This window comes from Ambystoma mexicanum, chromosome 8, assembly GCF_040938575.1.
Source record: "Ambystoma mexicanum isolate Mex_15411 chromosome 8, UKY_AmexF1_1, whole genome shotgun sequence".
NCBI classification, from domain to species: Eukaryota; Metazoa; Chordata; class Amphibia; order Caudata; family Ambystomatidae; genus Ambystoma; species Ambystoma mexicanum.
The window spans coordinates 78883297-78907883 of NC_090929.1; the positions used below are offsets into that span (position 1 = coordinate 78883297).

Sequence of the window (24587 nt, forward strand, 5' to 3'; positions counted from 1 at the left end):
TTCCAGGAGCAAAGACCTTGCAATATTGAAGAGCTGTGAATGTCTGCTGCGTTTTGGTTGTGTTTTTTATGCAGAGTATATGTGTCATGTCTTGGTATGTGGGGAGAGGGGAGGAGCCTTTGCCAGAAAAGAGTGTATTATGTGGAATGCAGGCTTTGAACTGGAAAATAGTTGGAAAGAATGCAGACAGAAGATGCAGGGTCATCCTGTTTCTGCAACAGTTTCTAAGTGTTCATACAATGTCTCTTATCACGGCTATTAACAAAACAGGCTCCTTCCCTTTCTGTTTCACATGTGTGACCGCACACCGACTAAACAATGCTGCTCTTCTGTTTGCAGTGATATTTCGTTCAAAATATTAAATTAATTTTGCACAGGCCAATTGCATCATTATGCTTTACATTGTAAGTGCAAGCTGAGGCCTATTGACTTTGCTGGTGCCTGTTCTGAATTATGGGAGACATGGCCTTCATACCTCCCACTCAGTTATCCATGCTGCCACAGTCTGAATGTCTGGTACCCGTCTACTACAGTGGCAGATTACTTCTATTTTATTTAAAACCATCCGTAGCTTATCCTTCTGGAAACCTTTCGCTGTGTGGGTTAAGGTCCGTGGCTTACCTTTCTGGTAACCTTTGTGTGTGTGGGGTAAGGTCCGTGGCTTACCCTTCTGGTAACCTTTCTGTGTGTGTGTGTGTGTGTGTGTGTGTGGGGTAAGGTCCGTGGCTTACCCTTCTGGTAACCTTTGTGTGTGTGGGGTAAGGTCCGTGGCTTACCCTTCTGGTAACCTTTCTGTGTGTGGGGTAAGGTCCGTAGCTTACCCTTCTGATAACCTTTCTGTGTGTGGGGTAATGTCCGTAGCTTACCCTTCTGATAACCTTTCTGTGTGTGGGGTAAGGTCCGTGGCTTACCCTTCTGATAACCTTTCTGTGTGTGGGGTAATGTCCGTAGCTTACCCTTCTGATAACCTTTCTGTGTGTGGGGTAAGGTCCGTGGCTTACCCTTCTGGTAACCTTTCTGTGTGTGGGGTAAGGTCCGTGGCTTACCCTTCTGGTAACCTTTCTGTGTGGGGGGGGGCAATGTCCGTAGCTTACCCTTCTGATAACCTTTCTGTGTGTGGGGTAAGGTCAGTGGCTTACCCTTCTGGTAACCTTTCTGTGTGGGGGGGGGGGTAAGGTCCATAGCTTACCCTTCTGATAACCTTTCTGTGTGTGGGGTAATGTCCGTAGCTTACCCTTCTGATAACCTTTCTGTGTGTGGGGTAAGGTCCGTGGCTTACCCTTCTGGTAACCTTTCTGTGTGTGGGGTAAGGTCCGTAGCTTACCCTTCTGATAACCTTTCTGTGTGTGGGGTAATGTCCGTAGCTTACCCTTCTGATAACCTTTCTGTGTGTGGGGTAAGGTCCGTGGCTTACCCTTCTGATAACCTTTCTGTGTGTGGGGTAATGTCCGTAGCTTACCCTTCTGATAACCTTTCTGTGTGTGGGGTAAGGTCCGTGGCTTACCCTTCTGGTAACCTTTCTGTGTGTGGGGTAAGGTCCGTGGCTTACCCTTCTGGTAACCTTTCTGTGTGGGGGGGGTAAGGTCCGTAGCTTACCCTTCTGATAACCTTTCTGTGTGTGGGGTAATGTCCGTAGCTTACCCTTCTGATAACCTTTCTGTGTGTGGGGTAAGGTCCGTGGCTTACCCTTCTGGTAACCTTTCTGTGTGTGGGGTAAGGTCCGTGGCTTACCCTTCTGGTAACCTTTCTGTGTGTGGGGGGGGGGGTAAGGTCCGTAGCTTACCCTTCTGATAACCTTTCTGTGTGTGGGGTAAGGTCCGTGGCTTACCCTTCTGATAACCTTTCTGTGTGTGGGGTAAGGTCCGTGGCTTACCCTTCTGGTAACCTTTCTGTGTGTGGGGTAAGGTCCGTGGCTTACCCTTCTGGTAACCTTTCTGTGTGTGGGGGGGGGTAAGGTCCGTAGCTTACCCTTATGATAACCTTTCTGTGTGTGGGGTAATGTCCGTAGCTTACCCTTCTGATAACCTTTCTGTGTGTGGGGTAAGGTCCGTGGCTTACCCTTCTGATAACCTTTCTGTGTGTGGGGTAAGGTCCGTAGCTTACCCTTCTGATAACCTTTCTGTGTGTGGGGCAATGTCCGTAGCTTACCCTTCTGATAACCTTTCTGTGTGTGGGGTAAGGTCCGTAGCTTACCCTTCTGATAACCTTTCTGTGTGTGGGGCAATGTCCGTAGCTTACCCTTCTGGTAACCTTTCTGTGTGTGGGGTAAGGTCCGTGGCTTACCCTTCTGATACCTTTCTGTGTGTGGGGTAATGTCCGTAGCTTACCCTTCTGGTAACCTTTCTGTGTGTGGGGTAAGGTCAGTGGCTTACCCTTCTGGTAACCTTTCTGTGTGTGGGGTAAGGTCAGTGGCTTACCCTTCTGGTAACCTTTCTGTGTGGGGGGGGGTAAGGTCCGTAGCTTACCCTTCTGATAACCTTTCTGTGTGTGGGGTAATGTCCGTAGCTTACCCTTCTGATAACCTTTCTGTGTGTGGGGTAAGGTCCGTGGCTTACCCTTCTGGTAACCTTTCTTTGTGTGGGGTAAGGTCCGTGGCTTACCCTTCTGGTAACCTTTCTGTGTGGGGGGGTAAGGTCCGTAGCTTACCCTTCTGATAACCTTTCTGTGTGTGGGGTAATGTCCGTAGCTTACCCTTCTGATAACCTTTCTGTGTGTGGGGTAATGTCCGTAGCTTACCCTTCTGATAACCTTTCTGTGTGTGGGGTAATGTCCGTAGCTTACCCTTCTGATAACCTTTCTGTGTGGGGTAATGTCCGTAGTTTACGCTTTTTGTAACCTTTCTGTGTGTGGGGTAAGGTCTGTAGCTTACCATTCTGGTAACCATTCTGTGTGTGAGGTAAGGTTTTTGAGGTATTATTGTGGATTATGTACCGTCATGTGCCAATTCTTTGTAATCTCTCTTCTCCCACATCCCCTCTCTTCCAGCATCACAGCCGATAAGTATGCAGGACCTGAAGCACGGGCTGGGCACGTCCATGCCTTCTGGTAAGAAAACGCCAGCCAGCAGGCTGAAGGGCAAAGTAAGTAAGACTGTTTCCGTTCATAGCGAGCCTTTTAATGCCAGCCAGGGCCTAGGAGCTATTCAATTGCATCAATAATACTATCCATGCTCTGGGAGGAGGGCGGGGGCAAGAACATGCCCAGCAGTTGTAAAGGGTGCTAGGGCGTGCTCATGGGTACGTAATTGAATGCAGCATAGATACTCGGTATGCCATGGCTTTTCCATGCCCCAGAGATTTGCAGGGCTTTCATGCAGTGCATTGATCATAGTTGTTTTCTCGCTCTAGGATTCAGCCTTTATCTTCCGAGAGGGTACGTTGCCTCCTTACCGACAGATGTTTTATCAACTCTGTGACCTCAATGTGGACAGGTAACGGGCTGTTTATGCCTCCATCTTCCTCTTCTATCTCATATCACTGCATCAGCCAAGGTCTGATAATTCTTGCAGCACCGTCCTTCGCACATGACGATGCGTGTCCGCTTACAGTTGAATCCTTGCATACAGCCTTCCTTGTTTTGTATCCCAAACCTATTTCAGTACAGCTTTGCATTTTTTTGCTGTAACATCCATCTTCTAATTCAAATCTTTTATTTGTAGTCTAGCTATGCATTCATTGTTCAAGTAAATTTGTCAACCTCCATCAATATTATGAGGGATTTTACCCTTCTACCTGAAATGTGAGAGTAGAATAGTCCACTTCAGCTAACCAGCCTCACATGCCAGGCAGTAGCCATGGCTGAACGTTCATTTCGAGTTAAGAGCCACTTAGCAATGTATTGTGGGTGTGAAAAGTAGCCCAAAAGTATTTTCTTCGCACCCGGTAAATTTTATGAATTTCTCAAGATGAAACCTGTTGTTCTGGGTAGGAGGGGAAACTATACTGTGTCGGTGCATGGACTACACTGGTGGCAACTAAGCATGCCCTGTACAAGGCCCCCGATATACATAGGAGTACAACTGTGTCCTGTGTGCACTACCCCAAACATGCCAGATTGCTCCTGTTGGTAGTGGTGCTGTTCCGTGTCCCTTCTTGCACAATCCTGTATCGCTTCTGGTTCTTTCATATGTTGCTGTTGTCCCCTTTTCTGTCATTTCCATCACTGTGACATGACTCTTCTGACATTTTTGCAGCCTGCAGCAGATTATCCATCGCAATGACGGAGTTGAAGCTCCGTGCACAGAGCGGGACGGTTGGTGCCTCCCGAAAACTAGTGATGATCTGAGAGATCGCATGTCCATCATGATCAAGCAGATCCTGCGATCCAAGCGGCCGGGTACGGACAGCAGGGTACTTCTCCACCCAGTGGGCGAGGGTGGACTCCGCTGAGCTTCTAAGGGCAGGAGCCCACAGAGCAGGGGTTCTGGGCATGCGCAATGGCTGTCGGGTGACATGGGGTAGCGGGGGGGGGGGTAGGCATTGCAGAGCACAGGGGCCACAAGCACTGGGCAGGCCTGTCTGAGCACATGCTCAGAAGCACCTGGTGTCCTAGCCTAGAGGGAAATTTAGGCAAGAGCACCGGGTGTTGGCAAACAATGCGATAGGGCAAACACTGCAGTGGATAAGGGGAGAACATAGTGTCTGCCAAGAGAAAGTGGGCAGCATACCCTGTCTGCCCACAGATATCGAGCGAGAATGATATGGAGAGGGGCACAACATGCCTACGCCTACGGAGCAAAAGCTGGTACTGCTGAGGAAAACTGGGTGCCAAGGACAGTTGTGTGAGCAAGACATTGTTGCTGAGCATGTGGGCTCAGCACTGGTTGTCATTACCCACTGGGGAGCGGGCGGAGGCCAGTGCCAGTTTAGACACTGCTGGGGTTATTTGCTTGAACCCTGTGCTTTGCTGACTCTGGCGAGGAGTAAATGAATACAAATGTTGTGCCCAACTCAGCAATAAGAGAAGGTGGGCAGGAACCCTGCATGTCTGACATCACCTGAGGAGGATGGGGATGAGTGTCGCGCATGTCCGGAATCTGGGGTAGAGATGGCGCGGGGCTGGGGTGGAGAGAGTTGGTACATAGCATTTGTTCTGGCATGCTCCGTGTTTGAGGACCCGGCAAGACCACTTAATTTGCTTCCCTAGAATACTAATGCTGTGTTGTGCTCTAGTGCTGCATTCTTCTAGTGCTTGCGATGTTGGGTGTAGATGCATACAAGATATTTATGATCCAGATAACATAGGAGGTGGATTATTCTGGCATAGCAGGTTGCTGCCTGTACATTTTAATAACCATAATAGTTTTGGCACTGCAGCAAGAGTACCGATGGACAAACAAACTGATTACCATTGTACTTCCACCCACTCACATTGATGGTCAACACATTGTTCTCCACTTCCTGCATCTCGTCAGAAGACCATTATTGGTCATGGAACTGAAGATCACACGCACCAGAATCTGATATGCTTCATTTGTGTCCTCTTCCTAGCAACCACACCTCAAAGGATTCTGACACGCTCGGAAGTAGCCTGAAGGCAACATGTTCAGCAGATCACAACACAAAAAGGCTAAAGAAATACGTGGATGTACATGGTGTTGAAAGGGTCTAGGGAGACGTTCTGTTTCCACAAAAGTTTCAATTCTAAAGATCATGATGCTCAACCTGTCCGACTGCACATTGGGCCTAGGAGGATGGGGTTCTAGGTACAGGTTCTGATTCAATTAAAGGTGGGAGTGTAGGTATTCGTTCGGCTGATGTATTAGGGGTTGGTTTCCTTGGTTTAGCTCTGCCGATGTTTGCATGGTGCGTGTCCTGCGATTTTATATTTCCTGCCCCTCGTTCTTTCTTTTATAACTTTGCTCTTTTTTAGCGCTCTTTTCCAGCACCTCTCAACCTGCGAACAACAAGGAGCAGCTGATGTATGACTCTGGGGAAGAGGAGGATGAAGACGAGGAGGAAGAGATGGAGTTTCAGCCATCGGACGGCAGTGAGAACGAAATGGAAACCGAGATCCTGGATTATGTGTGAATGGTGTACTGCCTGCAACAGGAATTGCAGTTGACTACCCCGTGCCAGACTGGCACCACAAGACACAAACTCTGATAGTACTGTTACTGCCGTGACCACTCCGCAAGGGGCCAAGAAACACATGGATCTCACTAGGAAGTGGTGAATCGAGATCTCTCTCGGAAGCCAGTACTGCGCTAACAGTTCCTAATCAACCATTTATCCCTTAATTGCTTTTTTTTAATCCAAGGATATCTATCCAACCAGCTCTGTCCTCCCTCCCCATGGATCTTCAGTCCCACGGATTGTTTTATTTAAACTTTTCTGTCCTCCTGAGAGAGAGTTCTGATCCTGGTCAATCAATCCTCTTCTTCTCCTAGTTGGACCGTGACCAGTTCCTACACGCCTCTTCATCCCAGTGTCCACACAAGACCCTGCTGCTGCCATTTCATAAGCAAGCAAAATGTTCAATGGTAATGCTAAACCATGTATGTGCTCTTCCTGTGCAGCCTTTGTGATCTTTTCGGGGTAGAAAATCACCCCACCCGGTACTTGAGACCGTTTTGTGGTATTGTTAGAACTTGTCACAACAGGGAAGCTGGCACCCTTCTTTGGCTGGTATATTTTCAGAAAGGATGGGTCTGGGAAGTGGGGTACAGACCCCAATGAGAGCACAACCTTTAGGTTCAACGTGGGCGGGACTTGAATTGAATCCAAGGGGAAGTGATGTTTAAAAAGGTGAAGGCATGTGCCAGTATGTCCAGGCATTTATTGATCAAGTATCCAGAAAGCCGGTGCTGCTACTTATCTTGGATTGCTCTGATTATGTGCTATGCCTCAGCTGCACTGCTCGTACCGACCCAGTGTGTTCTCGCATAATCTCATGGTAAAATCTACATTAGCCACGCCCATTCTCACCACTGTTGACTCGCCCCATGTCTTGTTCCACATGAAGATGATCACCCTTTCTGCATGATCTTCCCAGAATTTCTATTGAGCCCTCATTTGCCAATTCCAGGGACGTCTCATTCTTATATTCTTTTAGTAAATTATTCGTTACAACGTTGCAATGAGTGCACATACATTGTAGGGTAAAAATGAATTAATTTTGAATGTGTCTTATTTTGCTTGTTAAGTGTCTCTCATAGAGATGTTGTTCACTCTGCTTTCAGGAAAGTCTGCCGGACTGGACCATCTGTATTTTCCTCCATGTGTACAAAGCCTTGGTGTGATCATGGGCAAGTCGCATGGTTTCTTAGCTCATGCCTGCAGTTACTTGAAATGCCTCTCCCGTGTTAAGCCTGGAAGGAGCGGTGTGTCCCTTGCACGGGTGAACATTAGCTTTTATATTGGATGAATCCATTCTGCCTTCAAGTCCCACTTTCCATCAAAAACATGTTCTCTTTGCTAGGAACTGGCTTCTGCCACATTGCTTCCCGAGACCTGGTTGGACTGGATTGATGTGTTTTGGAGTAGTAGTAAGTGCTCACTAATGACTACAGCAGCCAAAGGCAACAAATGGTAAATGACTGCAGAGCCCAGGTGACTCTCATTGGAAGTTGGGTGAGGGGTGTGTGAACCGCACAAGTGGGTTGGTCGCGTCCAAACGAAAATCCATGCAATCCTGTTTTTCCTCCTCTCAGCGTCTTGGGCATTTAGCGTTCGATGGCACAAGATGTACAGCGAACAATATGTGAACTGTTTTCGTTCTGTTTTTTAATGTATTTTGCAAAAGGAAAGTAATAAAATATTTATTTTTAATGATAAAAAAGAGCCTTTTAGCCGAGGTTGTTTAGAATTTTCTTTGAAATTATTTTCAGTGCACACTTTTGATTAAAAGGAAATCATTATCTAAACCTACTGCCGCATATCCAGTCCCAAACCAGAGCATGCCCCCGCCACATGGTTGAAGAGATATGTTTTATATGGGTTTGTGTAACATGTTTAAAGGGACTGTTGTCTAGAAGACATCTATAGGTATAATTTACTCCTGCTGACCAGTGGGGATATAAACAAATTGAATAGCAATTTTGAGAAGCCAAATATGTCTGCCTAGGTTTTAAAGCTGGATCTTTATCAGATCAGTTTTTATGAAGTGCCAGTTGCAAATAAAGCCTTGTGAGGGCAGGACAATGTAACTGAAGCAGTGTGTATTGCTGCCAGAAAGAATACTCCAAGACAACAAAAAGGACCCAAATCTGCTTCAAAAGGATGAAACAATACAAAATGCTTCTGCGTAAGTGGTAATATAGTTATAATGACACAGAAGGAAGCTCGGTATTCCACCAAACTCTCAGAAATTAGACCTCTCGTATAGATCTGTTACGTCGCCTTAGTGTTTCGTATCTGCCATGTTTAAGCCCTCTACCTTTTTGAAGTCCTTTTTCAGGTTGAGCTATTGGGTGTCATTAGCAACATGAATAAGCCAAAACTATTGCTTTAAAGTACAGATGGGGAGAAATGGTATATGAGGAGGGAGACACAGCTTGTAGCTGTCGTTTGGTTATTTGCTCACCCATTGACTGCCCATGGTCATGCTAATCCCAATGGGCGTTCCCATCCAGGTTCTGCCCTTCTCCGCCCATTACAACTTGTGAAGAATCAGCTTCTGGGGTACCCGTGGTCCAGGGGTGAATATCTGTTTCTAAACCATCAATCAGCCCCACACCTCTAATACACCAGAAGGGACCTGAACAGGTTGGAGTAACTAGCAAATTATAAACCACTGTGGCCAATTTTGTGAACGTGGACGCAAGGGCAGGATTATCTCCGAAAGGTCGTGGATCATTGGTTAGTTGGAACACAGCAAAAATACATTTATTACCCAATGATAAAAGGGACTGTCCAGTCAAGGCTGTATTAAAAATATCTACTTTATTGTCACAACAGACAGTCTAACAACACTATGAAATGCAACCCACCCTGTAAAGGAATGCAGATGACAGACTTTTTCAAAGAAGGAAAAGGGGTTTACTCTGAATCCTGACCGGACGTTAGTCAGTATGGTTAATACGTTTATGGTTTCTTAGCTTTGTCTCTAGTTGTCTTCTGGGAAGGACCAGGGGGACTGAGCCACAATGTACCTCGTGTTGTAGGTGTTCTTGGTGCTCGACAGTCAAGTCTGCTTCAGGGCGCTTTGCAGACTTCTGTGACAGAGTTTGAAACAGGAGTCAGCTGCGGGTATCGGGTGGCAAGACAGTCCGGCGAGTGAAGCTCCACAAATGGCTGTAGGCTGGCCTACATAGCGGCTCGGGTCAGGAATCGTCTCCCTGCTGATAAGCGGGTCTGAAGCATTGGTCGGTCAGTGTTGCCGTCGGTTGCGGTTCAAGAAACTCAACTGGCTTGAAAATGTCCTTTAAGGCAGACGTTGGTAGATGCTCATTGAGGCACTTCTCCCAGTTTCTTCAGTGGGCTTGTGTCCTTTAAGTCGGACGGCACACAGCTGTGTTGCAGGCAGCTCCCTTGCCCTTGGTTGTAGGTTCAGAGACTTTCTGGCACTTCCTCTCCGGGAATCTGGCTGCAGAGCCTTGCAGGGCACACTGTGTGCTGGCTGGGTACAGGTCCTGGAGCAGCTGGACAGTCCACTTTCTGTATCTCGCTCTGCTCCCTGGGTGATGTTTAGGGCAGGGATCCTGCTTCCCTGTTGGAGGTCGTGGCCTTCCTTTACACAACAGAAGATGTAAGGCAGACTACCTTCAGCCTGGGTCCAATGATGAAGCCTTCAGATCTGCCAAAAGAGGGGCTTGGCCCTCTTTTTAAGCCAAGTGGGCTTCAGTGATTGGTGAAGGCAATTCTGGCGTCCCTTTCAACAATGCCCTGTATGCTTGAGCTCATAACCAGAGTTCTTTGCAACAGGAAAGGTAAAGGGGTGAAAACAGGAACAAGGTGTGCCCCAGAACTAAAATGGTGGAACCCTTGTCTCAACAGAAAGAGCTCACTCCCTTGTGCTACTAAGTCCCACCCCTCTTCATGTCTGTTGTGATCAAAGAGTCTCTCTGATTAATTGTCATCCCTATGTGATCCATGTTAAAGTGGCAGGTCTCGCTTGAAGATGCGACGAGACAGGACTCTCTAGCTCCTGCAAACCACATTCTTATGAATGGGGTCCCTCTAGCCTGGTGGCTTACCGTACACAACAGACCCAGGCACAACAGTTCACTTGCCATTGATGCTGAAGGCAGGAGCTATCTTCAGGTTGACAGTTAAATATGAAAGGTTGTTGGGTTTCCTGTTTTCTTTAACCTCTGGAGCCATGCCCCATGTGGGCCTTTTTGAAGTACCCTCTATTCGAATGTTAATTGCTGCCACCAGCTGCAGTGTCCAACAAAAGAGTAGGGCAGTTTGATGGAGACTTTGGCCGTTAATCAAGCTGACCATGGCAGGGTAAAGGTTGGCCCTACCCCTTCCTGGAGATTACATTGTGTACTCCTGGCTGTCACACCCCCGACCAACTAAATAGGTCGGGGGCAGACAGTGCCTGTAGGCAGTGTTTAGCTTGGGGTACACAGGTCTATGCGGTGTGAGCATAGGAAAATGTGTGTCGATTAGCCCCACACATGTTCCTGAGGTTGGTCTAACATTGTTCAATTTAATAGAAAATGTCAAAAAGCCCAGACGAGCACGCGCCCACCATGTGACTGGTCGAATTCTTCACACAACTCCTTAGGGGAACTCTTTGAGCTTGCTTTAATCAAGCCTTACCATCAAACTTTGTACTAAATGCCTGCAGTGTTTTTAAGAAGCAGTTTTTTTTAGAGTTAATGACGTCATTTGAGCTGTAAACGCACTACTGCTGTAATAAATATGTCCTAACTTTTCCTATCCTAACTAGGTTTTCCTTGGACAAGCATTGGAAAAGCAAGCAGTTTTGGCTTGTGCATAAGTATTAGGCATTTGCCAGGCACTGCTTTTGGATGTGTTGGGTGGTCAGGAAATGTCCAGATGAGAAAGACGGGTTCACGTTGCATGTTCCGTATTGGTGAATGCGGAAGCGGTGAGGTTGGCCCGATGTTGCCATTTTATATGCATTCTGTGAAGTTAATGAGAATGTGATATGTTACTTTAAGTGTTACTTTGTGTTTAAATTTAAGATTTGCAGGTGCACAGCAAGATGAATGTCAAAACCTGCTGATGAAACAGAAACAAAAATAAGGGTATGGTGTGCCACTTGGGCGCCTAGAAGCCGGGCAACGAGGAGCTTAATAAATGTGCTTGCAATAATGCAGTTTGTAATGGAGACCACTGTAAAAGGGACGCAGTAGTTTTAAACATGCATGCACTGTTAAACATACATGGGAATTGTACAACTCTGTATGTTGTGTGCTCTTTCATACATTTGGTTAGGCTCTGTAGTCTGAGCTCGCAAGGTAAACGCTGAGAGACTGAAAAAACTGTTTTACAAGGTTGATGGCAGAGGAAGTGTAGCTGCAACAAGAATTAGATAGTCGCACACAAGCATGTCTCGGGTTTTTATGGCTTGACAGTATCGCAGAAAAAAGAGGTCATCTTTTAAGTGCATGGAAGTTTTATTGTTCTGAAGAATCCAGCCCTTTGCCTTTCGACCAGCAATAAACCTGGAGTGAAGGGACGCCAGAGTCCATTTTGATACTTCAGGGTTTAAATCATTCTGAGTATGTCTGAAGGTCATGCATGTTGAATTGGTGGTAGTTTAGATTAAGTGTTCCAGCAAACTGGGGTGGGTGAGATAGTTATCACCAGTTCAAAGGAAACATATTTACTTTTCCCCCCTTACCCATATTCTTTGAAGTGTCCTTGCAAAGCGTGCAATTATGTCTGGGATTAGAAGGCCTCAGATAAGCCGTAATTTGTAATTCTATTCGTTTAACTATGTAACTATGTGGTGATGTCATGACCTACCATGGATACATCCCAATGTGCTGTACAACTGAGCTGAAGATGGTAGTTAAGATAATTGTGACCAATGAGAATGGGGGAATTGGAGAAGATTGGATTTTTTGTGTATACATTTTGATCAATCTTGTGTGGGGGTGGTTTGCAATCAAATATATGGGAGTGTTTTTACTGCAAAAATGTATATAATGTGTATACTTGTGTGCTGCAGGGAAACTCCTGCAAGTTTGACTCTGCAGTGCAATCTAGCTCCTCCCGGCTGGTTGTGCAATGAACTTGCTTTATGTACAAAAGTGCATTCACTTCATAAGTGGGGGGCATGCTTAGTGTTAAGGTGGTAAGGGGCCCATCACCACATTTGGTGAACCAGCGGTAGGAGCTCAGGCAGTTCTGAGACATTGAGGGTTTCCTGCCCGCACAACTCTGCTGCAATATTTCTCTGCGGGGACCAGTCTTTCGGGCACGACAAAAGGAAAGGTCCACAGCACATATTAAAAGGCCTGTCTGTTCCCTTGATGCGTGGTACCGTGGTTCAGCTGTGCAGGGTGAATTGAAGGAAACACCACTTCGGAACGCTTCAGGGTCACATGAGTGTATGTTTGGGGGAGTAAAGCCAGGGTGGAAATAGGGGATAAAGAAGGTTGTTTCTTTGATTTAAGGGGTTTGGTAAAGGTAGAATTAGAGTGTGTGTGGCGAGTTAGACAAGGTTACAGGGATTGAAAGGGTGAATGCTTTGAAGGAGCGAGTGAACTGTTGTACGTCGTGTTCTTTTTATATATTGCCTAATTTGTTATTTTAGAGGTGTGAAGTGGTATCCCCACCAGCTTGCCTCTTGTGAGGTTTGTCCTGATACCCTTAACTTTGCTTGTCTGGCTGGCATCTTATGTTCAATCCACCTGCGGATACCTTTCTGAAGTACACCATTGTCCCCCTTCATTTTGTATTGCGTGTGCAGGCAGAGCCCTGGCCTCGCTTTTCTTGGTTAGTCAAAGTAGTGAAGGGAAGCTTCCTATAGTCGGGAAAGACTGTTGTAGTGGAAAACACTGTACTAGTGATGAAGAGCAAAAGAGCAGCAGTGTTGAGTAGTGGAAAACATTGCACTCCTATGCTTAAGTGAAGGAGATATTTCAGTTATTGGCCGGCGTGTGTTTTTTGGATAAAGATGCTGTCCTTTGTGTAAAAGTGAGAAGTGTAAAAAGCATAGATAAGCAAGGTGATTGTGAGTGAGGTGATTGATTGTTGGGGAAGACTAAGAAACTAGGAAGGGGAATAAAGGGGGTTGTTTGGGTTGAAATTTGCGGGTTTGGCTTCTGTGTTTTTAAGTCTTCTTTATTTTGAAGTGATATTGTTAAAGGTTGAACTAGGTTTGGAGTATGGAGACTCCATTGAATCATTTGTGTCCAGTGCTTCCTGGCTATACAGTGAAGATTTTAAAGTACCATCAGGATTAACTGTGGGAAAATGAAGGTAAAATGCTAAATTCTTGGCCAAATGAGGGGACCTATGATAAGGGGATATTGGAAAATCTGTATACCTTCTTAGTTTCTAGGTTCAAGGGTTCAAGGTGGAGAAGCGGTTACAAATCTTAGGGCTATGGAGGATGTGTGAGAGAGGCGGGAAGGCCCATAATGTTAGTCTCAGAGGAAAGGCAGAAAAAGGCTCATGAAGGAATTCCTTCTGCACTGCCCCCATATGGGTGCTATCCTTTATCACCTGCTGAAGGGTCTGAACCTCTGTTTTCTTCAGTGGGCACTCCAGTGATTGTAAGATGGACAAATGTAACGCCTCCTGCATCAGCTACAATTCCTAGCAAATGGGATATTGAGAAAGTCGAAGGTTGACTCCTTCAATGGTTAGGGCTGTAGAAAGGTTGAGAATGCAAAAGGAATAACTCCCCGACTGCTGGGGTAGCAGAGAGATTACAGGTGGGGGAGCGAGAGAGAGTGAGACTGGCAGCTAGAACGGTTGAGAATGAGCGAGAAAGGGGAAATTATGCCTTTTACAACTAGGATAGAGGATAGGCTGCAAATGGCAGTAGACAAAGGAGTGGAATAAATTGTAAGAAGCACTGAGGCTAGCGGAAGAAGAGGTAGTGCTGTTACGACAGCCGAGAAGTGAAGAGCAGGAAGAATTAAATGGGCCAAGGACGTAGAGGAAGAAAGGTGGAGGCATGGACAAGTTCCTGTTAGGTTTGATAACTCAGTTAACAGAGGTCAACTTGGAACTGGAGGATGAAAGTAATGCTATGGGTACAGGATTCGAGCAGGGAGAACGGGAACAGGCACCCTACGGTAGTGCCGAGTCTGCTGTTGTGCTTATAGAAGTATAAGGGGAAGTGATAACTGGAGTAGGAGACGAAGGTGAATGGAAGGCTGAAGTTGAGCAGGGTGCAGCATCTCTACCTCCCGCTCCAGTAGCAGCGACGGAGAGCACACCATGGGGTCTTAGGACGTGCTGTGGTACTCGCATGGCCGCAGTAAGTAGTAGGAGAGAGATGGGGAAGACACAGTAAAAGCAGGTTAACTCAATTTCTGTTGCTCCAGAAGGGTCAGGGAAGGTTGTACTATGTCCCATGGTCGCACATGCACCGTAATAATTTGAAGATGTTTCCGTCGCTCCCTATAGGAGTGGTGAAGTGTGTTTATGCATTTGAGAAACACACTTCTGTTGTCATGTTGGCCGTAGGGGACATGAAAAGCTTATTCACGGCTGTAATGGGGGGGGAAATGGCTTTCGAGGCGAGCGGGATATCCCAGAGTTCAGTTGGATACATCCCCCACAATGGAGGAGCATTTAATAATTACAAGGTGCAGGTATGGGGGTGCCCTGCGGGGTATGTACCCAGATATGCCGACATGAATTCTATTCTGGCCAAAACAATGACATCGATGATGATCCTGCCACACATAGTTAATTCAGGAAATGTGGAGGGCAGAGATGGGAGAAGCGTGGGATAAAACCGTGGCCACTTTTTACCTCATGCTGAAAAAGGGACTGCTTAAGGAAGTCCAGCATGATTTAGACAAAGTAGTGGGGATGGAGGCCAAGAGTTGTCCAGAAATTCAGGCACATATTGGGCATTTTTGTAAAATGAGGCAAGAAAAAGAGAGTATAGAGCAGGTACAAAAGGCAGAGGTCAAGCTTGTTCAGAAGAAACTAGAGAAAATCTGTTTGGAAGGAGCAGCGATTACCAGCTCCACGGTGGGATAGCAGGGCTATAGTGAATCTGGGTATGACAGATGGACGGGTATGCTCCTGCTTCAAGGCAAATGAAAGGCTTCCGAGGGGTAGGGGAAGATTTTTCATGAGGAAGTGGGTCATTTGGTGGGTTCTGAGGAATGGGGCCCAATTTTAACGGGCCAATGGGAAATAACTAGAAGGTTGTATGGGGTTCAGTTTTGGTCATGTGGAACAATGGGACAGATATTAACCTATGAGCTCAGCAAATGCAATCCCCTACCATGCCATATGCCCTAGCTTCTGTGCAATGACAGCAGGCACGGGTTGAACAGAACCTAGTGACTGGGGCTGCACAGACCCGATGTGATTCAACCGACCATGCCAGCACAGGTACCGGTACAGACATGGGAGAAAAATCCTTTACCCCAAGGAATGGTCACTCACTACATAGGAGCAAGTGTTTTTGGAGGACATCCTTTCCCGCTTCTCAGTGCTAATACGTACCAAGATTCGGACAGCCCACAAGGATCTCTTATGTGATGTGTCCAGTCCTGTCCGTTACCACCAATCCAGAAGAAGAACCCCGATGGGTGTGCAGGTAAGTGATCAAGCATTTTCATTCATGGTCGCATCAAGGAAGGCGAGTTCTCCTTGTCAGGCAAAGCAATGGACACTCAGGGGTTCTCTGGGGCTATCCTGTTGGTTCCTTACACTGAAAATCTACATAGTAAGCTAGGTACACAAAATGTATCTGCTCCTTTGTTGTATTGCACAGATACGCTGGCAAATCTCTTCGGAAGAGATCTGCTCAGTCGACTCCACATGTTGATTGCTTTCACGAGGAAGGTATAGTATGCTCGGCTCCTTGTTTGTAGCTCGTTGGACAAGTGGTGCATTTGCATGCATTCTGTAGTGACAGCGTGATAAGGGGGACGGGGGACCTGTACATTATACTTTGTTTCTTGTGGGGTAACGGTTTCGTTGTGTTGGGTCCTGGGAATTGGAGATCGGACGTGTACCGATTGAGCTTTTGTTCAGCCTGCTGTGCCACAGGAACTAACACCAGGCACCATTGTTACAATTCTCTTAGAAGCGGTAGTCAACAAGAAAAACGTGGTCGTTCTCGCAGGCACCGACGAGGAAGGCAGAGAGCGGCGCCCAGTTATGTGCATTGATCCGGCCTTAGGGACGTGTCCAACAAGCAATTGCCTGAAGAGACAGGAGAGGTGGTTTTTGAGATTGGGCTGCCTTGCCCCAGGTAGCGATAGAGCAAAGGGAAGTAACACAGACTATGCTCGTTGTTAGAAACACGTTGCCACACTGGAAAGAGGATTTGGAAACCATGCCAGACCATTAATGGACCAGCAATCCTTATGATGTGGGGCTAAAGAGTATTGGAGCAGTGCAGTTAAAATTGAAACTTTCTGCGATATTACCACAGGTTAAGCAGTACCCTATGTGTTGAGAGGCGGATGAAGGAATTTTTTAGACCATTATGGCGTTGTTGAAACAAGGCATAATACAACCTTCCGTGTCCCCATGTAACACATCCATGTACCCTGTGAAGAAAGCTAAGGGGTCCATTTGGAGGATGGTCCAGGATTTGCGCCCCCTCCATGATATTGAGGCGCAGTTCCTGGTGGTACCAAATCCTACTAATATCCTCTGTTATATCCCTACTGGGTCGGCCCACTGTGATTGATTTAAATAATGCATTTTTCTTGGTCCCCTTACACCTCGATTCTCAGTACCTTAGAGTGTATGTATCGGGTCAGAGATTTGAGCACACAAGGTTGCACCAGGGGTACTGCGAGTCTCCCAAGTGTTTTCAACAGGGTGGTCCAAGTGGATTTGTGGGAATTTGCATTTGTACAGTACACTAATCTTGTACGTCAACTATTTTCTAGTCTGTGGCACTTCTGAAGAGCAGTGTTGGGGAGATTCAATAACGTTCCTCACTCTGCTTGCAGAGAAGGGATACAAAGGGGGCAAGAAAAATTGCATCGCCCACAGGAAGAAGGGTAATGCCAGAGGGAGCCACTGCAGTTCAAAATGTGCCTCAACCAGTCTTGGTGAGACAAATGCAGAAATGTTTTGGACTCTGTAATTATTGTAGACCTTGGATCTTTAACTACTCTAGTTACCTGAGGTCCTAACTGCAGGGACTTAACGAAGCACAGAAGTTGTAGGGTCCGATAGAATGGTCTGAAAGGATGATGACTTTCTTTCGGGAACTCAAGGCTGTGATCAGCCACGCTCCAGTCTTTCCGACCCTGAAATACAAGAAACCATTTGATCAAATGGACAGGTGATGACAGCGGTTCTGGCCCAGCAAACACTGCTAGGCCATAAACCTTTAGAATACTATGGTGGACTCTTAGACCCAATGATGCAGGGACAGTTCCCTTGTGAGCAAGCATTAGTTGCAGCTGCTTGTGCAATTCAAAAGTCTTCAACCATTACTATGGATTGCCCCAGTGACTTTGTACATGGAGCAGGCAGTCTTTGCGATCATGGAAAAATCCAAGCCGAAAGATTCTCTTGGTATGAAGTTATTTTATCAAACACATCCATACATCCCATAGAGTGTTCGCTAGTCAATCCTGTGACATTTGTAGCCGAGCCAGTGAAAGCTGATATTGTCCACGATTGTGCAACGTATGAGGGAGAAGAGGAAGAGAGGACGAGTGTTGAGGAGGAGGCTTTGGAGAGAGGTGTTATTTTTTTGTTCATAGGCCCTCGATAATCAATTAGGATACTGTTGAGAGGCATACAGGTGCAGCCGTTGTGAGCCTTGTGGATGGGGAATACCAGGTCAAAATGAAGAAATGGTTGCAGCGGAACTAGTGACACCTTTTTGAGGCACTACGAATTAGTAAGGGGAAGGCAGTTACCAACTATTCCGACTGTCAGTTTATTGAGGTGGCAGAAAAGAGGGTTTAGATCTGACTATACCCCTATCCACCTTGCTGTGCTGATGTCCAGACTTATTGACGTGCAAACGCAGTCTTCAGAGGTAGGGATTGTCAAGTGTGCTGTTCATACTAACTCAATAGCACTTGGAAATGATGCCACAGACGGGGCCGAAAGAAGAATATTTGCCATTCCCAGATCCCTAGAAAATGCAAGGGGAGGGGGGCGAGGGGGATTCCTGATAGGGACAAGATGGCCCCCTGTGGCCTCTTGCTTTCTATCGCCTGTTACCTTGTTTTCCCGAAGTCCCGGGAAGCTCTGACTCTGTCCCTTCCCCTTACTGGCTGTTGGGTGTAAGTTCCATATATGGTATTGTGGGGAAGTCCAGGCCAAACTGGCCGTAGCCTTCCCAATGACTATATGTATGTTGTGGGTACGCCTGTGGGGTGGCCCTGGGTGAATGGAGTGTGTGCCCAATATACATTTCCTGTTATGGGTGTCTAGAAACTGGTATGAATACAGTGTGGAGTGCTGAATGGCTGGGTGCTTGTCCAAATCCACATTCTGGGATGAGTGTCTGGATGGAGAAGAATGGCCTGAATGCACCGTGAGCCTGATTGCCTGCCTGCCTGTCTGAATGCCCTTCTGAATGATTGGTTGCCTGAGTGTGACCCAGCAGAGTGAATGAGACCAATTGTATATCTGGGGACCTCTGACTGATGGAAATTGTTCAGAAGCTGAAGTTGAAACTTGATGCTTACCTTGAAGCCCATCTAGAAGAAGGTTCTGGTACTGCTTACTTTCACTGCAATACAAAAGCTGTCATGTCTTCAAGAACTGATCCAAGAGAGGACCTGGCTAGGAGACCTCTTCCTGAGCTCTGAGGGACCATCGTGCACCAGCTAACCTTCACCAAGGCTCCCTGGAAGTCAGTCCTCGAAAGGCTGCTGACCGGGGACGGGGACCGCCGAGGAATCTTAAGTGAAGCATCCGGACATTGGAATCCATCGTCGACCAAGATTCGAAGGCATCGCTGAAACCTTGTTGACTGGAGCTTCATCGCTGCATTAGCTAAGACATCTGAATCAAGGACTTCCTTGCTCATCACCGTCGTCTGCTTTTGTCCTGCCGGGAAAGTTCAGGTCGTTGACGACTGAGGAGTAGCCACCGGTGGGTTTCCCACCACCCTAAAACCTCCAAGATGCCCACGAAGATACAGACGCCAGCCATAGTTCCGCCGCGTTCAACGACACCGCTGACAACCAGACTCCTTTGCTGGGCCTGCGTTCTTCATGGACTCTTTGCAGCAACGAACTATCATTGCCAAGGTGCACCGCACGCCTCATCTTCTCAGGACGTCCATGACCGATCGTTGATGAGCACCGCCAGGACCGAAGCTGCTGCCTCTACGACATTGTTCACCCTTTCTCCGAGGAATCTCGACGATCTGTGGCTCCTGCCTTTTAAAGGGAGTTCACTCAAGAAGGATCCGTTGAGGACTCATTGAAGAACTCTGCTAAACCAGGTACATTGGGGTAGTAGAACATTTCTAGAAGGGAACAAGACTCTGCTAAACAAAATATGGACTTGGCTTGTCTGTATATCTTATTTACAGGTTGCCCAGGTGGGGGGGGGGGGTCCTCACACAGAATGGTGTCTGGTGGTAGCGACCCCATATTCTGCCAATTGCTTAACTGCTTGTTTCTCTCCTATGTCTGGTGTTGGTTCGCATTACTATTAGGCTTGTATGTTATCGCAACTGTCACCAGTTTCTAAGTTTTAAAGAGTCAAGAGTCAATTGTGGTACCACAGAGATATTGTATTTATTTATCATTATAGAATTGCCTGAGCACAAAGTGTGTACATAACTTGAACCTTATTTTTATAAAGAGCTGTGTTATTACTAACATAGTGTGTGGACATTCCTTTATGGGTGCTTGTGGACTACACTGTACTTAAGAACCAGCCTGTATCACCTCCTGAGAGCTAAGCCTTAATTGCTCGTCCATTTCTACCAACAATAGAGCATCTTGGCTGGGGTCCTCTTTGCTTCTACTCACACAGGTACAGTTGCCAGCTCCGTACACTGCAGTCCCTTAGCTTCAAATTATAGAAAGGCGGGGAAAAGCAACTAAATAGTAATTCGAGCTTTGGGCAAAGAGAGGGTGTGCACTCTCGCCCACAGATTTGCTGTAGTAGTAATGCCTGTAGAACTGCTTCTTGTGGCTCTAGAGCAACTACATTACCTGTCGCACATTTCTCTGCACCAAATCGCAGCACGGCTCCAGGAGGATTGGCCATACCAAACCCCCTCGTACAGGTAAGTAGATTTGTATGGAACTGTGTAGTTTGTAGGGAATTCAATCTTGGAAACACCATGAGAGTCAGTAAGGGGGGTTTGCCATTTTCGGGAACTCGGTCGTTATTTATTCAAAGATGGCAAACTGCATAGATGTGAATAGTTCAAGTATGATCGAATTCAGTTACATACTATGGAAAATTTGACGCTGATTTCCTGGACAGTGAGGACAATGTAGAGTTAGACCCAATAGTAGATGCACCTGGTTTCGCAGCAGGTAATGTATTTTATAGCCATATGAGGATAGTGGGGAGGAAAACATCTGTGGGATTATGCTACATCTGTCTCATCCTCCATACTTCTGGTGTCCGTAGGGTGTTTATCCTGGATAAAATAGTTGGCAGAGGCACCGTCTAGTGCACCTAAGCTTTGTGTAGTGTCCAAAAGCAGTTGCAAGGGCAATCGGTCACGGCATCTATTTTACCTGTTCACAAAAAAATGTTCAGCTCCAGAGCAAAAGAATGTTCGGTGTACGCAAAGAGTTTAGGGGCCATTATCAACAACTGATGGGAGCAAGGGGTGAAGCGTTACAGAGCTGGAGGTATGAGGAGTCTCAAAAGGGGTGGCACGTGTAAAGCAAGAATGTGCAAATATCTGGCAATAGTATTTGGCCAGAGGTGGAAGGGGGGGGGGAGAGAAGGTGGCGGCGAAAGCCTCAACTGATGCACACTTCATGGGCTGGATGTTTGAGCAGGTAGGTGGCAGTGTTGGAGTAGGCTTGGCTTGGGGGGAAGAGAGGGAGAGATGCGATGAGGAGGGAGTGATCGCTCCAGGAGAGAGGAGTGGTCAGAGGGATGGAGAAGGGGAGGTCAGAGGAGATCAAGACATCGCGTGTGCCCTGCAGAGAGAGTCGGGGCAGATGGGAGGATGGACAGGGAGAGGGAATCGCAGAGGTCACGGAAGAGTACAGAGGAGGAACAAGGAGAGTCTAAATAGATATTGAGGTCACCGAGGAGGAGTTGAGTGGTAGAGGCCAGGAGGGAGGAGGAGAGGTCCACCCACTCGGAGAGAAAGGAGGTGATTGACCAGGAAGCGTTACATGGTAGCCACAGTAAGAGAATCGATAGGAGGGAGATGGTAGCCACAGTAAGAGAATGGATAGGAGAGGGAGAGAGAGAGTCTACAGATAAGGCATTCAAAAGAGGAGTAGGTCTGAGTGGGAATGATGGAGGCAGGAATCCACTCAGGATCAGGGCTAACCCTCCACCCCCACCGGACCAGGAGGATGCCATAAAAAGGTAACCTTTAACACAATTTAACATCCAGGCACATATAAAATATATACTGCATTTTCTGACCGTGGGCGGCCTGTTCTTCAAAAATAAACGTGCAGCATGTTCTCTGCCTGAGAGCTGGACCTGCAGATCGGAGAGCCCTGCTTGTTTCACATCTTTCTGTAACTTCCTGTGCCGGCTTTCACAACTACTGCTGTCTGCTGCTATCGGTTGTATACTAATTGACCTTTTAACAATTGAGCTCAGGAGAATTGACCTCTGGTGAATTGACCTAATTTAGAAGGTCAATTAGGACATATATGTGGGGGGGAGACCCCCCACCCAATCCAAACCCCTCCACAACCTCCCAGCCAATCCCCTTATATTATTTATAATCCAAAACCAACCCAATACATATATAAAATAATTAAAATAATATAAAGGTCAATTGTGCAGAAGGTCAATTAGGACCACTATAATGAGCTCAATTGTGCAAATGGTCAATTTGGGTAATATCCTGCTATCTGGGGGGGATGCTGTTTTATTACCACAAGACTAAAACAATGTAGAAAAATATCATCATTACGAAAAGAAAGAATGCAGCCATTCGAGAACTAGAAAAAGCTCCTCTCTGGTCACCGGAACTCTTCTCAGCGTGAATAAGAGTGTGTCAGGAACGCGAATGGGTGACACGAAAAGCCCATGACAGAAAACCTAGGAAGCCTTAGGAGAGGTCATGAGTAAGCATGCTGTCACTTTTCGAGCTTCCCCTGTGAGTACATTTGTATTTATTGGTGTTAGCGGGGAAACTGTGTTTGAACTAGGGGTGTAAAAAATTCAGCTTCGAGTGCTGATTCAAGTAAGTATCCTGCCGAAACCGAATAGCTGAATTTCCTCCGGAATTTGTCCGAATACTTACTCTAAGCCAAATTTCGGTACACCCCTAGTTTTAAGGAACAAGAACTTGGAGTATTTTATTAACTAAAAGGGGGGAATGTTTGGTTGGTCAGGAATGGTGCCAATGAGAAAGAGGGTTCATGCGTGCCGTATTAGTGACTGGGGGAGCGGAAACATTGGCGTTAAGTTGCAATTTTATATGTATCTAGTGTACTTAATGAAAATGAGATGTTACTTTAAGTGTTACTTTGTGTTTAAGTTGATACATTTCAGATTTGCATATGCGCAGCAAGATAAATGTCAAAACCTGCTGATGAAATATAAACAAATATAGGGATGGTGTGCTACTTGGGTGCCTAGAGGCTGAGCAATAAGGAGCTTCATAAATGTGCATGCAAGAAAGGTGATTTGTAATGAAGAAACCACTGTAAAAAAGGCACAGTAGTTTTAAACATGCATGAGCCGATTATACATACATGGGAATTGTACAAATCTGTATGTCATGTGCTCTTTCATTAATTTGGTATGGCTCGATAGTCGGTGCTTCTGATGTATACTGACTGCAAACTGGTTTTACAAGGTTGAAGTCCGAAGTGCAGCTGCAACAATAATTAGATGGTCGCACACAAGCAGGTCTGGGTTTTTTATGGCTCGGCAGTATTGCAGAAAGATGTTAATCTTTTAAGTGCATGTGAGATTATTTATTGTTCAGAGGAATCCAGCCCTTCGCTTTTGGACAAGCAATAAACATGGAATGAAGGGACGTCTCAGGCCAGTGTTGACCGATGCTTCATGGGTTTCAATTATTCTCTGGGTATGTCCAGAGGTCATGCCTGTTGAATTGGTAGTTGTTTAGATTAAAATCTGGGTGAGTGAGATAGTTATCACCATTTCAAAGCAAACATATTTACTCTTTCTCCTCCAGATATTGTTTGAGGTGTTCTTGCAAATCATGTACAATTATGTCTGGGGTTCGAAGGTCTCTGGTCAGCCGGAACTTGTAATGAATTATGTTTAACTATGTGATGTCACAACCTACCATGGACACATCCCAAAAGGGGATGTGCTGTACACACGAGCTGAAGATGGTCGTTTAAGATAATTGTGACCAATGAGAATGGGGGAATTGGAGAAGATTGGATTTCCTTTGTCTAGATTTTGACCAATCACGTGTGGTGGTGGGGGGTTTGTAATAAAACACATGGGAGTGTTTTAACTGTTGCAAAAATGTATATAAAACTTGAGTGGTTCAGGGTGACTCGGGCTAGTTTGACTCTACGGTGTCATCTAGCGCCTCCCGGCTGATTGTACAATAAACTTGATTTACATTTAAATGTGCACTTGCTTCTTAAGTGGTGGGCCTACTTTTGGTTAAGGGGATAAGAGGCCCATCCCCACAGATGTCCAAGTACTCTCACCATTTTGCTCTATCAGCAATGGCCAGTTCATACCACTGTGGCAGTGCCTGGCAAGTGCCTTTCCAATGCCTACACATAAGCCCAAACTGGGGACATTTCCAATGCTTGTTTGATGTTTGACTTTGTAAAATTGTCTCTGCTTTTGGTTTGGAAATTCTGGTCACCCATGTCTGCCTTCGAGGTAGAGACACCCGACACAAATTCCAGAAATGGGGAGGGTTCTAAGTTGTACACCACTTAGCAAGTATATAGATGCATTTTTTTGTTGCCTGTGACAGGGATATTTTACACTCTGCAGTCATATTTATAAGGGTGTGTTCATATAGAAGGTGGTGTTGTGGGGTGTGCAGCTTTTTGTTAGATACGCTGCAATTGGGTTACAAGAAAGTCCTAGTATACAAAGTAACACAGATCAGTGCAAAACATCCCAGATCTGAAAATTGGCACCCGGGAAAGGTCACTCAGCTAATCAGTTGATTGGAAACACAGCCAGAAACTTCCAGTGTCTGCCTTGTTCCACCAGCCATTGAAGCTTCTTTCCCGGGTGTCACCATCTTTTCTTTTTTTTTTCTTTTTTAAGCACTTTGGCAATGCCGTCCACAGTCCCCTTTACAGCTTCCCCTGAACCCTCGTCATCCCCAACACCTCATTCTTGTTCCCCTTCTCATCTCCCCATGTAGCTGCAAGTCCTGGGGGTTGCTGTGCCCCTTTCAACATGTACCAGGAT

General features: G+C 46.3%; 1 protein-coding gene across 3 annotated transcripts in view; it reads left to right on the plus strand.

Annotated features, from left to right (window-relative positions):
- GTF3C5 (general transcription factor IIIC subunit 5) overlaps window positions 1–7789 on the plus strand; it is a 144412-nt gene extending 136623 nt beyond the window's left edge. For 2 of the 3 annotated variants that reach the window (XM_069609322.1, XM_069609321.1), the window contains exons 8-11: window positions 2986–3080; window positions 3348–3430; window positions 4193–4335; window positions 5872–7789. In XM_069609322.1, the coding sequence (XP_069465423.1) occupies window positions 2986–3080; window positions 3348–3430; window positions 4193–4335; window positions 5872–6029 (479 nt within the window). In that variant the 3' untranslated portion in view covers window positions 6030–7789. The remainder of the gene's footprint in view (window positions 1–2985; window positions 3081–3347; window positions 3431–4192; window positions 4336–5871) is intronic. The other variant, XR_011268475.1, reaches the window with a different exon arrangement.
- Window positions 7790–24587: the final 16798 nt, after the last annotated feature.